The 15,783-nt window shown below is 42.0% G+C and overlaps 1 protein-coding gene across 6 annotated transcripts; it reads left to right on the top strand.

Annotated features, from left to right (window-relative positions):
* The first annotated feature begins 4,401 nt into the window (after positions 1 to 4,401).
* Positions 4,402 to 15,752, top strand: LOC125708575 (G-protein-signaling modulator 2-like). Of its 6 annotated transcripts, none has more exons than XM_048976221.1 (16): positions 4,402 to 4,473; positions 4,970 to 5,042; positions 6,802 to 6,831; positions 8,776 to 8,994; positions 9,094 to 9,229; positions 9,583 to 9,722; positions 10,600 to 10,723; positions 11,108 to 11,223; positions 11,433 to 11,588; positions 11,975 to 12,083; positions 12,494 to 12,620; positions 12,724 to 12,800; positions 13,054 to 13,242; positions 13,641 to 13,797; positions 13,877 to 14,094; positions 14,875 to 15,752. In XM_048976221.1, exons 4-16 carry the CDS (start codon positions 8,777 to 8,779, stop codon positions 15,040 to 15,042), a joined length of 1,935 nt encoding a protein of 644 aa, XP_048832178.1. In that variant the 5' UTR covers positions 4,402 to 4,473; positions 4,970 to 5,042; positions 6,802 to 6,831; position 8,776; the 3' UTR covers positions 15,043 to 15,752. The 6 variants fall into 6 exon arrangements, with proteins under 6 accessions (XP_048832178.1, XP_048832177.1, XP_048832173.1 ...); XM_048976219.1 differs by lacking the exon at positions 4,402 to 4,473 and adding an exon at positions 4,796 to 4,857; XM_048976220.1 differs by lacking the exon at positions 6,802 to 6,831 and having other exon boundaries at positions 4,414 to 4,473.
* The last annotated feature ends 31 nt before the right edge of the window (positions 15,753 to 15,783 follow it).

Here is a 15,783-nt window from a genome sequence, read left to right on the forward strand (position 1 = left end):
TTTTACTTCCCCTTTTGGAGATGAGGCAGACCCAAGATGCATGCAATACAATAATTACAGGCCTAAACAAAGTAATAAGACTGATATTGTCGAGCAATGAGGGACAGTGTGGTATATGAAAATTAAAGTTATCATGCTGTATTTTTCAGTACTTTTAAAAATAAAATAATCCCTCTAAAATCTCCTCTCCTTTAATCAAACCACTAAGCACAAACCCTAAAATTCAAGCTAAACTCACAAAAAAATGAAAACACCACCAGTCAAAATAGGTTTCGGCATGTAAATTAGAAACTGTAAGACTATAATAAAAAAAAGTATGGTCGTCTACCAAAAATATTTGTATACTGTACAGTTATGACTGATAACTAATATGTAACATTTGCCGTATTCAGTACTCCAGAAAAGTTACTGTAAAGGACAAAGCCAAAAATAAACAGATGAAAGGCATATTACAGTAAAATGCTGTGCAACTGCCAAGCCAGATTCACGGAAAGAAATCCTCTGTGTGACCCATTTGTACCTTGACGTCGAAATTCCGCTCCTATTCACCTATGGCACATATTCTATGTTTTAGTCACTCTTTGGCTTCTTCAAATGTTTATAAATGTGTGTGAACAGTTTTGAGTCATTGTGTTTAAATGACAGCTGTGTGCTGGCTGCACTTAACCTCTGTGGCCTGTGTTTTCTATTTTGCATCAAAGTTCACCATAACTCAGAATGTGTTTTGATGAATGAGAATGTGTTTCGAGTTTTGCAGAAAGGGTGACTGAGATCTGCAAATTGTGTCTAACTAGGTGAGCATGGTTTAAAGTTTTGCCAAGTGACTGATTCAATAAATGACTTTTGGCAATTGGCCTGCAGTTTTGTTCCCAAAATTATTTTAAATATTTCAGGAATTCAGAAAAACTGTAAAATATTTCACTTATCTAAACAACATTTATCTGAAAATGCTACAAATGCTTTTATTCAGCACAAACTCAGCACCAATAATCTGAAATCATTTTGAATGTGATTATTCTATTACTTTGTTAAAATCTACTTTAAACATACACTTTTCAAAAACCTATTTTCAGTGGTGCTGACAAATTGTAAAAATCACATTATAAACATTTCTAGCCAAGACTTTTGAGCTCAGAAGCTTACAGACATAGGGGCTGGCTACACAAAGGTGAATGAGACATTCAAAGAATTGTATGAGGTTTGATTACTAAAGTGTTACAACTTTGAAGTGACTCTGGAGTCACCAGACCTTTGCATACTGTCAATGGCCCATCAGTCTGGAATGTCTGTCACTGATCCTCACACTAATCAGTTTGGAAAGGCAGTGTCAATTTTACAGTTTTTTTTTCTTCAATTGCTAAGACAGATACTGCAATACTGAAGTTGCTTTCTCAAAACTTTTCATACAGTCACCACAACATTAGCTTATGTGGGCTAAACTGTTAAGCATTTTGCTTTGCTTTCATACAAAATGCAACCAATAACTAAATTCTTCAAGATGTATTCTTCAATTAATTTATCAGAGGCCATTTTGCACATAAGTACATACTGACCCTAAAACTGCCAGTAAAACAGTCAAAACTGAAATATATAATTTTGCTAAATTACCATCAAGACCCTTCCTAAAATAGATTGTAAAAACCACATAAAATAAACAACTTATGTTAATTGACACAAGATCAAACAATGAATGCTGTATGCCAAGATATTTCTCCAGAGCAATGCCAAGGATGGACCATGTATGTGAAGAGACAGAGTAGAATCTATGGTACTGTCTTAGCAATTGAAAAAAAACTATAAGAAAACACACAATACTAGCCTTTTCACAGTTTATAACATGCAGCAGATTAAACGTTGAAGTATAAAATGTGCAATCACATTATATTACAAGAATAATACAAAACAATAAATGAATATTAGAACAACAAATTAGTTAGCTGTTAGTTGCTGAGCTATTACAGTTCTCCTCAAATGAGCTTGATGGGCTGAATGGCCTCCTCTCGTTTATAAATTTCTTATGTTCTTATGTTTTTATATAAATTGTCACTCCTGATCAGGATGCCAAGCTTCAAAACAGTTGTGGGTTATGCTGAAAAGCCAGGTCTGTGCCTGGAACCCAACTAGTTTAAATGAACTAGAAATTCTGCAAAGAAGAGTGGTCAAATATTCAGCCAGAATTATGCCAGAGGCTTGCTAATGGCTACCAAAAGATTCTGGTTGATACCTGTTGTATGTGAACTTGTGACCACAACTAAAATGTGTTTTTGTAAAGAAAGCGCCATCTCATGGTAACACCCTGCAAGTGAATAAATGGGCGGGTTTAGATGAGAATTTAGGCACACCCCCAGAAGGAGGGGGGTCAGTCCCTTTGGCTGGCTTTTAGCAGGCAACCGGCGCGCAGCCGGCTGGGAGGGGAAAATTCAAGCGGCTACATCTGTACAAGGTCATAAGCACGCAGAGTTTAATTCCAATCAAAAAGCTAGTTTTCTGTATACCTTTACTCTGTATACCTTTACTCTGTATACCTTTACTCTGTATACCTTTACTCTGTATACCTTTACTCTGTATACCTTTACTCTGTATACCTTTACTCAAAAAGCAGCACTAAAATGGGAATAAAATGGAAATGTTATGGCATGTATTGTGGAGAACCTGTGCTGGGTTTGTGGTCCATCCTGGGACCCTCCCTGCCTTGTGTCCATCGTTTCCAGGATAAGCGCTGGGCTCCTGTGACCCGGAATGGGACAAAGCAGATCACGCATGTCCATTTTTGCAGAAGTTCGCAAATGGACGACTGTCTGTGAAAGTCTGTTTCTCAATGGGAGGCCTGCTAGCTGCACTGCACGCTCTCTGCAAGGCGAGGCTCAGCTGCTTGACTGAAGAAGGCCGCAGTGACAAGCTGCACTGTGGAGGAAATGCATTCTGGGCTATAGAGAGCAACTTCACTGCTAACATGGGTCACACTTATTTTTATTAAATCTAGATGGTTATATTAAAAGTTTCAAAAGTTTATTTAAAAAAGGTACAAGGTAAAGTGATGTGTAGCTCTGCAGGTCAGACAGCTGCGCCTGTATGTGGAATGTCGTGCGTGTGGGTTTGAAACTCATTACCGACACCCTGGTTCCTGAAGAAAGGCCCTTAACCTTAAAGGTTCCAGGAACTGGATGCTGGCTGATCCTGTGCTCTGATCCCAAGCTCGCTTATATGTCACTTAAGGACAGAATCATCTAGAATATATTATATATGCGTATGTGTAAGATAACAGGGAAAAATCCAGTCCAAGATTTTGCTTAAACCAATCAGCTCAGTTCTCTGTGTTTATGACTCATTATGTTCAAATGGTTGATTGAAACAAAAAGTCTTCGACTGGATTTTTACTTCCTGGACCTGAAATTTCCACCTCTGACTAAATCCCAGGTACTTATTATCGTCCATGTCAATAACGCAGCTTTCTGTCAGGTTAATGTCCACACTATGGAGCTCTATCCTCTGTGTAATTTTATTCGGTGCCACTTTACAATAAGGCTACCCATATAAAGGGTTTATGATTGGTTAATACTCTGGTTATTAATTAGGTTGTAACACTTTGTAAAGTATTAATAGATAACTTTAAACAAGTTATAACAGAGTTTTCTTTTTATTAATGAGTTAAGACCATTTAAGTGGCAAAAGGGAGACTTATAAAGCGTTAACTTCTTAATCAAGGCTGATTGATTGTCTCTCTAGGCCTTATATCTGTGTCTCCTGCAGCATTTTCATGACTTTAATTTTGCCACATTTCCCCAAGGTACAAGTAGTGTAAGTAGTTTGAGAAATCGCCAGGAACTTGGAGGAATTTAATCCTGAGCCCTCTGAGGGTACGATCATTCAAAGAAATATAAAAGAATTTAAGATTCATGTGACAGAAAATCACCTTGGACAATAGTGCCTGTCACACTAATGAAAAATCAGAACACAAAAACATTAGTACTCATGGATTCACGAACAAAAGGAAGTTGGTTTTGTGCTCCAGAATGATGTACTGAAGCTTTCAAAGGCTCATTTAGGAAGTGCAGTACAACCTGTTGTTATAATTTAAACAGCATTATATAAGAAGGCAAACAAACTAGATTCTAAATGTCTTTCCAAAGTATAAATGTGGCTGTTTGACAAAGTACCATGGATACACTGACTAAAAAAGAAACTACTATTTGCTAAATGTTTTAAAGGCATTCGTCCTAATGCCCCTTTCTAAAGTGGTTCCATTATATAAAGATCTCCGCTTAATTTTATATAATTTATTTTGGAATTTTAAATATCTTCCCATCTATATAATATATACGTCACACAAAAGCAGAAGCTTCCTATCAAGGGTGCACCCGTCTCGTACGGGATACTGCCCCCCCCGACCCTGACGAGTATCGTAGCAGTTGATGGATGGATGGATGGAATTTTATCGACTGTGACAGAAATCGGCAGAGAAACGTCTACTGGGTCATTTAGCTTGTTTACAAACAGTTCTGTTTATATATCTTAACTAAGAATATATGTAAAAATACGAAGTATTTATTGAAAACAAATCGAAAAATATTAAACAAAACTTTTTAAAATAACTATAACAGAACCAACAAACATACCTTAAGACAGCCGGTGTTTTTCACGGGAGAATAACTGGAATATATATATATATATAAACGAATTTAGATAAGTGAATTTGATTTATAGCTTTTCGACGAAAGCTACAATTATACACTTGCAAACAGCTGCATGGGCCCCCAGGGGGGAATAAACCATCAGTTTTGTCGTTAAGACAGACATTATTGATTATACACAAAGTTTATTCTGGGAGTGGTGTATATCGCTCCGGTAACGAGACTGGTAAATTTAACTAGCTGAAAACAATGTTTCATTTTTAACTTTTAACGAAATGGCTTTCAGTGAACGTAGTTTTTGTGCATGACATAAATGTGTTTTTGTTTTGCAATGGAAGGAAAACACGGTGAAAGACAGCGAACAAGAAGCGGTCCAAAGGCTAACTCAAGCGGGCGACTCCGTGAAGCTAAGTAAGTACAACTTAGTATTTTCTCAATTATTGCAACCCTATTACTTGTTAATTAAGATGTCAAACACCTCCGTTTGCTATCATGCATTGTCTGTTGCTTTGGTTCAATGCCGAATATTGTGTATAATTACTTAGATCAAAGACGCGCTGCGTTGTTTCATACGTTTTGCTGAATATTTTGCACATTTGCAGCATTATACTCGCTGTTGGAAACAATACGGGCTGCAAATATAGCAGGAATTATTAAAAACTGGTGTATATTTATAAATAAAGGGAGCAGTGTTTGCGAACAACCGGCGTGGTGGTGATGCCTCATGACCTACCTGTGCGATATGCCGGCGGTACGTGTAACATCAGACGGGAGCTAAGCAAACCACCAACATAAATCTTTATAAACCTTTCAGGTAGATTTTAGCCATAAGCTTGAAGGGTGAGTCAGTTTTATTCCATAGAAAAAAACACACATCAGTTTTTCAGTTAGCCTTCTCAGTTTCGACTCTTTATCGGCGTAAACAAAAGTGAAATAAAGGAATGAATTTTGTAATGTAGGTGGTCAGGTGCCCTAGTAGGAGCTGAAGCAGACCTACAGCTCTCTGTCTGTGTGTGAATATGTGTGTGTGTGTGGGGGGAGAGAGATTTGATTCTTTTTTTATTCCATGTTTCCACACCTCCTAGACATCAGGTTTAGGTAAAGCCGGGGCTAGACAAGAAGTTAATCTTCTGTAAAGATGTACTACTATTTGCTAGAGTATAATATGGCCATTTTGAGAGATTTAAATAAAACCGCGTATGTTTTATGAAGATTCACAAAAAGCAATTTGCCGCTGGTTCCTATAAGCATACATTGTTGAATGTCAAAGAAACCGTGAAGCCTTTTGCAGTTTAGAAATTGCTTGCGCTTTTCCCTTTATGTGGCCGATGACGGTAGCTCCTGACTTACTTGCAGTTAAGTACATGTGGCCCTTTTAAATATAAACTTAGTGTAAATCCCGCGAATCGTTCCAAAGCAGTCCGGGTCTTCAGCAGTGAAGTCATTGTTCTGACTTTTTCCATATTGCACAGAGACCGGTCATTAAGCCAGAAAGGCTGCCTTTGCTGCTCGGCTGCGTCTCTCAGACCTGGTCTTATTCTAGCCCTGTAACACAGTACAGCTTTGTCACTCGTAAGTCATGCTGGCACGCGATACTGGAAAAGCTACCGCACACTTTGCTATTCACATCTGGCTGTATGTATAGCGTAGAGATGGAGGCTGGTTGAGATTAAATTACCCATGAACCTTGCTGGGACTTGCTGATTTAGTAACAGAGAGCTGTTTGTGTCACATGCTGTTTGCACATACTCTCAGTGTTTTGATTGTTCTCTCAAAGCTAATATGCTCCTCAGCCATCACAGTGACAGACAGCCTCTTTGGTTCCATGGTCACCTTGTCCTGTTTTTGTGCAGTAATGGGCGTTTCCATGCACCGTGGCCTGAGACTTCATGTTTAGCATCCACAGTTACTTGAAGAAAGGGCTTCCTCACAGCTGACTGAAGCTCTCCCACGACTGAACTGCGTGCTACACACTTTAAATGATACACCGAGTGTATGGAATGATTCCTGGGATTTGTACTAAGTTTATGCGTTTTTCTTAGCTCAAGATCAGCAGTTGTCTATAGATTCAGAAGGTACTTGTGTAACATAATGTTTAGTGTGTTCTGTGAGGGCTTGGCATCTAATCTAGGCTGCTCCTCTGCCTTTCACCCTGGGCTTCTTGGGATAGATTTGCAGGCTGCCTGGGACCCTCTGCTAGGTAAGGAAGTAGAAGATGGATGGATGGATGGATGGATGTTGGTAAATTATATACAGCTATTACAATACAGTCTCTCCTGGGTTGGTTTGTGTATGTAAAAGGGAAATGCATTTAGTTGTTTTGGGTGTGTTTTTCAGCAAGATAGCTCAATTTTTATATAGTGAAGAACAATATGTAGGGCGTCTCCTAAAATATGCATATGTGTGTGAATATGTAAATGACCATGGTGCAGCACCGGCTAACGATATATCCGCTTAAAGAGTCCACAGGTTGCCATGGTATCCCATGGTATCCAAGTGCTGCTTTATTTCTCAGGATTCTGCTGTTTTCTCCCTTTTTCCTTGGAAAAACATTTTTTAAATGTTTCAAATGTGGAACAAAAATTAAATGGCGAATCATAAATACAAAAGTTTTAATACAAAAATCACATCGCCGGTTTTCTATTTTTCATCGCCGGTTTTACATTATCGTGAAGTACTTCACGTTCGTGTCCTTGCCTGTTTTATAGCCTGTCAGATCCCCACAAGACATTGATAAACTGGGGCTGATCTTGTAGCCAGTCAAAGAACCATGGTCCCCCCCCCGAGCTCATTAGAAACCTTTATAATCACTGCAGTGGATTCCTCTTAATGGGAAGTGACAGACGCTCTGAGGTTTTCGAGGGACAAGTGAGAGGTAACGATCACTACAATCAGATTAGCCCAGATTAAACTGAACATTTATCGGCAAATCCTAACATCACCCCGACTTCAGCATCAGCAGTGGTTCGGAGCTCTAAGACATGCACCTGTTGAAGGACTTGCAGAGGACAGCCTGTCAGTGAGAGAGACAGCAGAATTTAAGGGTGTATATATAATATATATTTTTAATGTTTAATTTTTTTGGGGGACCCAAAAATAAATTGTTGGACGGTTGATGGTACAATCCATGTGTGACACGCCTGCATGCCTTAGCGGGCTACGTCCTGTGCATCCATCTTGTTGAGGATTGTGTATGGAGCCATGTTAAGTGGAAATCCCAGGTCAGAACTGGAAAACGTCCTGAACGCTTGACATGTCGCTGGTTTCCAAATGCCTGGATTGTTTCAGAGGAGGTGGAAGCAGGTATGGTGATATTTTAGTGGTGAAAAGTCTACAGCATTTTGTTTTTCTTGTTGCTTTACTGTAAACAAACAGAGAATTTATAGGGATAATTAGTCTTAATAATTATCTTACTATGGCTGTGACTACTTTGATAATACTGAATGATTGATGGGGGGGGGGGGGGACCTATTCTTAATATTTTAACAATTAGGTATTTTTAATAAAAAATGTCTGGTTTGATTCTCAGTTTGAAACATTAAGGTATAATTCAGGATGCTGGGTAATAATTTAATGTTCCATTGAGGTTATTTTCTGTGGCTGAAACCTGAGCCCGGAGATGTGTTTGCGCACCTGGTTAAGCAGCAAAGTTGTAAGTTGAGTAAAATCTGTTTTCTGAATGAATCTCTATGTGCAGTTCTGGTACCGTCCTGCTGTCCAGGTAGAGCTGCCTTCATGGATCTTTCATTAAAGTAGCTCCTTCATCAGCATTTTAAGGACGGGAAGAAAGGCAAAGCTGTAGTCTAGACTTCAGGAGAATGTCTTCAAAAGCTGTCAGGATGTTGGGCACAAGGTTTCCGGAACTGGACTCCCCTTAGTCTGCTGATTTCTGTTCAGAACGTTCCTGCATTTTTGCATCTGCCTGATAAGGGAATGCAGTAACTAGATTTTTTATTTACATCGGCTTATAAACCGAAAACAGCTATTCACATCCCTACATTTATTATGTATAGTTTGCAAAATCCACTGTTTCAGAGGAAAGGTATGTTCATTTTGTCATTTGATGCTGACAGCTGGTGGTGTAACATTAGTTATTGTAGTACAGGCAGTGGTGGCCCCCAGTATACCTGTAACCATCCTGCAGGATGAGGTCCTGTCTGGAGTTGGCCCTGAAGGGAGAGCGGCTGTGCAAGGAGGGTAACTATGGTGCTGGAGTCGCCTGCTTCCAGGCCGCCATGCAGATCGGGACCGGTGACCTCCAGATGCTCAGTGCCATTTACAGCCAGCTGGGAAACGCCTATTTCCACCTCGACGACTACGCCAAAGCTTTGGAGTTCCACCGTTATGACCTCACCCTCACCAAGTATTCTGGTTTTTTTCCACTTATCCTTGTGAAGATATAATTTTTTTTACAACTAGCTTCTAGCTTCATAGATTGTTATTCATCTGGTTACATTCACAGGACTGTAGGAGATCAGCTTGGAGAAGCCAAAGCAAGTGGAAACATCGGTAACACTTTGAAGGTTTTGGGGAGATTCGAGGAAGCGATATTTTTCTGCCAGAATCACCTGGATATATCCAGGATCCTCCATGATAAGGTGAAACATTTCTGTGTAGTTGAGTGTGTTTATCGCGTTGTTTGGCTTTGCCTGACTGTGGAATTGGAGATAAGCAGTTACTGTAAATAACTGCGGAGCTTGAAGAACTGGGTGTGACCACAATTACCGGTTCGCATTGCAGGGCTGCCCACAGCTCGAAGCAGAATCCTAGAATCCTATTTTGCTTCAAGTAAACGCTGTAGAAATCACCAAACTACTGACTCTACTACCATGCTGTCGCAATACCGTCTACTAAGCAAGAAGTACAACTTGAATTGGAATTTAGTTCGAAAGAAGTTTTAAGTGTTAAAAAATACTGCTGGTGTGCGTGTTCCGTTCCTCTGCAATGGCAGGTTGGTGAGGCCCGAGCGCTGTACAGTTTGGGGAACGTGTACCACGCCAAGGGGAGGAGCTTCTTTTGGAGCGGGCCGGACCCCTCTGACTTTCCAAAGGACGCTCTGCAGGCGCTGAGGATGGCTGTTAGCTTCTATGAGTGAGCCTTCTGGTTGTTAGCAGTGCGTTGTGTTTGCTGGCTGAGTTTCCATAAGGTGCTTTCACACTGCAGGAACCAGGGACCAGGGACTTTTGTTGTGTTCACACCGCAGGAACTCGACCCGATTGTAGTTCCTCAGATGCAGTCCCGGAGCCCTTTATTAGTCCTTACCCCAGACTAGGTAGTTTTCGTTAGAAAACGAATTACTGCGGAGCCACTGGAACTAACGTGGAAGTTATGCAGAAGCGCAGAAAAAGAGATGTAGCAGAGAGTAAAAACTGAGCAGATTATTTTTGTATCCCAATTACATTTAATGCATCAGTTAATACATTTTTTGCTTGTGTCTCCGTATTTATGTTTTGGAAAAATCCATTGCTATCCGATTATACTTCTGTCTAATATCACTGGTGCTGGTGGTGAAACCTATTAGTGGGATAATGTTGCGTCATTTTTTTATCCTGTAGACAGCAGAAGATTGATCTGCTGGTCAGATTTAACGAGAATCATAAACATGTTGAGGGTCATATAACTGAAAGGTGGTGTCCTACTCTGAGTGCAATCGATCCCCCCAATAACTAACAAAATGACTTGTGTGTCCTCCCATTGTTTCGATGTGACAGTGTAGTTCTTTGAGCTTTTTAAGTCTCCCATGCTCATTTAGCATGAAGTCCCAGGTCCTGTTGTATGCTGTGAAAGGGACACACAAAAGTGCCCAGGAGCTGCAAAAGTTCCAGGTCCAGACAGCCCAGGGACCAGGTTCTGGAACTTTGGTGTGAAAGCGCCTATACTTTCTGTTTGAGTGTAACTCTTTAGAACCAGAGTAATACCTTTATTACTCTGTGTGACATGGACCCTTTTGTCTCATTCCTGTCTGAAGGGCGAATTTGTTGATAGTGAAGGAGCTGGGGGACCGAGCAGCTCAGGGGCGAACCTATGGCAACCTGGGTAACACACACTACATGCTGGGTGACTACGGCAAGGCGATTGCGGTGCACGAGCAGGTAGGCTTTGTAGTCTCATGAAGGACCCTGTGGGTGACCCTGTGGAGGACCCTATGGGTGACACCTTGCATTATAGTATTAAGCTTGATTTGTATTTATTGTTAAGCATTTTCTTTTAATATTTCTTTTCAATTTAGTTAGGTAAATGATTTTTTTATTGATTGAATCTGATTTTTCTGCTATAAAATAGCCATAAATTGTGACGTGCTATTGACACTGCACTCTCTAAATGCAGCCAGACTGCTTATTTTTTTAATATGACAACTGCCTCTTTTAGCCTTGTCATGCCCCTCGCCTTGCATCCGAATTTTCAATTCTGAGATGAGCTCCGACGTAATGCTTTTAAAATAACTTAGACCTAAAAAGTCTTGTTTGTTTTCAAAGAGGCTGCTCATTGCCAAGGAGTTTGGTGACAAGGCTGCGGAGCGAAGGGCGTGCTGCAACTTGGGGAACACTTACATTTTCCTTGGAGAATTTGAAGTGGCAGCAGAGCATTACAAGTAATGTTTCCTCTCGAGCAGCTGAAGATTCCATGTGAATAGCAGTAGATTTTATTTTTTCTGACTGCTGGAGAGAGGCAGGTGAAGCGCAAGGCCTGTCCAGTTTTTTCTTGTGGAGCTATATTTGGGGACGGGGGGGGATGATTCCTTTTTCTGAAATGACCCAGTTCTGGGAGTGTGGCTGAGGTAAGTGTTGGGCTGGCTTGCAGGAGGACATTGCAGCTTGCTCGGCAGCTTCAGGATCAGGCGGTGGAGGCCCAAGCCTTGTACAGCCTGGGGAACACCTACACCCTGCTTCAGGACTATAAGAGGGCCATCGACTACCACTGCAGACACCTTCTTATAGCACAGGACCTCAACGACAGGTTGGTCTGCAAAATTTGCCTGGGTTGGGGAGCTTAATGTCACCATGCTAATTCAAAGTCAAAGGGCGGTCGGTTTGAATGCTTTCTGTGTTGCGGAGGATAGTGTAATGCATGGGTGTCAAACTCCAGTCCTGGGGGGCCCGGAGCCCTGCACATTTTTGGGTTTCCCCTCATTTAACACACCCGATTCAACTCCTTGTGCTAATTACTACACAGCTCAGGAGCTGAATCATTTATGGTGGAACAGGGAAAGAACTAAGCTACACAGGGCTCCGGCCCCCCAGGACTGGCGTACAACACCCCTGGTGTAGTGCTTGGTTTGTGAATGTTTTAACAGACTTGGTTTCTTAAATTAGACTCTCTGTTGGGTGTGCGTCTGTGGCTAGGGTGGGAGAGAGATGTGCATGCTGGAGTTTGGGGAACGCCTACACCGCTTTGGGAAATCTTGACCAGGCTCTGCACTTTGCTAAGAAACATCTGGAAATTTCCAAAGAGGTACTTCCAGTCCTCCAGCAATTATGTTATTAGAACGTATATTGTCCAAAAGTATCATGCATACCTAGATTTTCCCTTTTTAGGTCAAAGGGAACGATTCCAAACATCTTAAACATTTTAAATGGTAAATAAGTACATATTATCGGCCCAAGGTTATATGACGGGTTACATGTCTGTTTCTTAATGTGCATGTTGATATGTCCTGGCTGTCCAGTCAGCCTGTGGTGTCCAGTAAATGATACACACTCAGCTGACCAAGTAGGGAATGATAATCTCCTAAAATTTATCTTTTTATCTGTGTTATGGTTTAGGAAACTTGAATCTCATTTAAATAAGTTACGCATAACTAAACAAAATCCATTTTGTCCACGTCTGCATGCTGACATAATAAAACGTTCCGTCTTTGACAGACAGGAGACCAACGTGGCGAACTCACTGCTAGCATGAACGTCTCAGACCTTCAGGCAGTCCTCGGTCTCCGCAACAACTCCGACAGCAGTGCGGCCTTGATCGAAAACGAGGGGCTGGACATTCAAGGTAACCCTTAATAATTTCCTACCTGAATGTCCACGTCGCGTAGCCCCTGGATGTAGTAGAGAGGTATTCTTGTTGGTGCCAACCTCTGCTCTTGGTTACTCAGGGGAAAAGCCCAGAGCAGAAAGGCGACAAAGCATGGAGAAAATGGAGCCGGGGAAAATGTGTCCAGACAAGATCAGTGTAAGCAGACAATAACCATTAACTTTATAGTATTAAAGGTATGATTTATTATTATTATCATCATTATTGTTATTAGAGGTGTGGGCCTGGATATTTCGGCCTAATTTTGTTCTCATTATCCAGCTTTTCCTTTGATTTTTCCTTAGATTATAATGTTCTCTGTTTAGTTTTTGAGCATAGTATTTTTTTGTATTAGAAAATTAAAGAACCAGATGATAATGTTTGTCATATTTTCCATCTATTGTCTGTAAAGGAACAGAACCAGAACCCTGACATCATAACCAGCCAGGCTAAGGTCTCCTTGGCTAAGACGTCCTCCAAGCGGTCCTTTGTCAGTCGCCTCCGAGCAAAGATACACAAGAACAGCCGCTCCGCCCTTAAGGCCCCTCAGAACTACAGTAAGAGCCTGGATGTAGAGGGAGACCTCGAGGGGGAAGGGAAGGTAAGCAGAGGCCGTCACATGGTGCCAGGGTGGCTGATGGTGGACCCACCACAACTGGCTACACTTGTTCGGATTTTATCGTGAAAAGTACTCAGTAGCTCAGGACAGCTTCCAAAAATTGAGTTCTGAGTTTCCCTGATAGGACTTGGCTGCTTTTATTGTATATCTGTTGTGATTTTGTGCATATTAGAGGGATATTTTGGTGCTGATTAGGTAGCATTTCTCCAATATAATTGATTCTGATGAACTGTCTTGTTCTCATTTGCATCAGTCTTGAGGGGGGTGTCATACCCTTCATCCACGTAGGTCTTCAGTGGAGAGTCGGTCGACTTTAGCACACTGTAGCGTTTGAGCTGTGCGACTGATAAGATCTGGGGACTGGTTATTGTGCGTCGCAGGCCCATGATATGCTGGGAGACGAGGTCTTCTTTGACCTGCTGAGTAGATTCCAGGGCAGTCGAATGGATGACCAGAGATGCAAGATACAGGAAGGCAAGAGCCATCTATCTGCCCCCAGCAGCCCGACCCCACCTTTGCCCAGGCCTATGAAGAAATGTGAGTTGGCTGCTTCTTGGCTACTCTGTCCAACAATGCTAGCAGACAGATGCTGATCCAACCATCTGCTCCCCACCAGCTCACACGGTTTTGGCGTCCTCACCACACGAACCCTTCCTGGATACAATTTCCAGCTTTCAGAACCGACGTCTGGATGAGCAGCGGGCCAGCGCGGACCTCCTCCCAGGCCTACGGGTCAACCAGCAGCACCACCAGTCCGTTCTCAGCCGCCTGAAGGAGAGCGGCGATGCCAAGGAGCTCAGCGAGGACTTCTTTGATACACTGGTCAAGTGTCAGGTTGGTTTGAGTAGACTGAGATCTTGCCATTAAAATTAAACCAACACACTCATTTGGCTACTAACTCAGGAGGCAGTAGGAGTCTGGTAAGGTCAGGAAGGACACGTAGGTATCTATGGAGGACTTGCAGGTGCTGCCGGACTCTATAATCAGCTTAGCAGCGCATGGAGGAAGAAAAGCCAGATAAGATTTGCAGTAGTGTGGATGAAAGAGGACTTCATGACTTTTTAAAAAAAAAAAAATCATTGTTAGTTGCACATTTTCATTATCTTGCACAGTGAAAAAGGGTGAATCAGATGTTGACGCAATGATTGTACTGGTAAGACAGCATGAGAAGTAAAGGTAGGGAGAGAGTGTTGACAGTATGTAGATGAGATCATTGTTGGGGAATTTTGAGCTTTTAAGCTTATTAAGATTAAGATGTTTCTCGAGCACGAAGAGACATGAGAACAAAAGGAAGGAAAACAGCTGGTGTCCTCAGGGAAGGAACGGGTCCAAGCATCATTCCCAGGATTAGCCTTGTTCGGTGGTGCTGAAGGACTTGTGCTTTCTCTATGCCACCTCATAGCATCAGTCTGGGACAGAGTGTGCCTCTGTTGTTCCTGCCCAAAAAAAATGGCTGTTCACTGTGTCAAAGGCAGCCCAATGACTAAGGAAGATGTACACACACATAATAAACCAGCAACTGTGGAATGAAGGGCATATCAGAGCCCATGTGTGGGTTTGGCTGAAGTGCAGTTCCCTGTGCCCCGCCCTCAAACATGCACCTTTCCCTTACAGAGCTCCAGACTGGACGACCAGAGATGCGCTGGGCCTCTGTTGACCACTAAAAGCCTGACCGTTGCAGATGACGACTTTTTCAGCCTTATCTTGCAAGCTCAGGCCAAGCGGATGGATGAGCAGCGGGCCACGTTCTCGCCATTCTCACGGAGGCCCAGCTCCAGCTGAGCCGGCATACTGCTGCGTCCAGTCGCCCATTCTGACTACGAATATCACAAATGTCTTTGATAAAGGAATCAGGGTTGGAGCATGTCTGCCAGAAATTAGTGAGAAAGATGGACGTGTAAGTATGGAAACTTACACTGCGATAAGTTTAGTCTTCGTTATGAGGCTCCCTGTGTTTGCCCCTTGTTAAGGTTTTCTTGGATCCTGATGACCGGTTTAGTTTTTGATAATAGGACTTGTAAGAAAAGGTAAATAAACCAAACCTGCTCACTTTCCATCTGCTATCAGAGCAGTCCAGCTCCGACTGAACTAGAGGATGGGTCACCCAAAGAAGAACTCTTAGAACTCTCCGGGAGCAGCCCAGCGTAGAGTCCTGCTGGTACAGAGGAAGTGTTCATGCTCCACAGACTAAGAAGGTCATCAATGGAAAATGTTGCTCTACTGAAAGTGGGGAAGTCCTTCATAGGCACTGAAATGCCAAGACTGCACAAAACCCAGGTCTGACAACAGTGCAGAGATGTCATACTAAAATCTTCCGATTGAACTAGAAATTTTTCGCTTTGCCACAATTTGCTGTGGAATTTGTTGATAGCCAGTTTGCTTTATAAAATACTGCCTAGTAGTTGCTTACTGTGGTTACATCTGTTTGGAGCTGTAAATGTTGGCTTTGCATCAGATGTACAGTGTTAAGTAAATTTGATTGTATGACTAAATGTACTGACAATCCATCGTCCACTCCACCGT

The sequence above is a fragment of the Brienomyrus brachyistius genome, chromosome 15 (genome assembly GCF_023856365.1).
Source record: "Brienomyrus brachyistius isolate T26 chromosome 15, BBRACH_0.4, whole genome shotgun sequence".
NCBI classification, from domain to species: Eukaryota; Metazoa; Chordata; class Actinopteri; order Osteoglossiformes; family Mormyridae; genus Brienomyrus; species Brienomyrus brachyistius.

Bases quoted from the DNA above. Each gene is read 5' to 3' on its own strand.
- LOC125708575 (XM_048976216.1), top strand. From the start codon at position 4,945: ATGTGTTTTTGTTTTGCAATGGAAGGAAAACACGGTGAAAGACAGCGA. The intron at 8,995-9,093 runs GTATTCTGGTTT...TTACATTCACAG, and splicing joins TATGACCTCACCCTCACCAA to GACTGTAGGAGATCAGCTTG. The intron at 9,723-10,599 runs GTGAGCCTTCTG...TCCTGTCTGAAG, and splicing joins ATGGCTGTTAGCTTCTATGA to GGCGAATTTGTTGATAGTGA.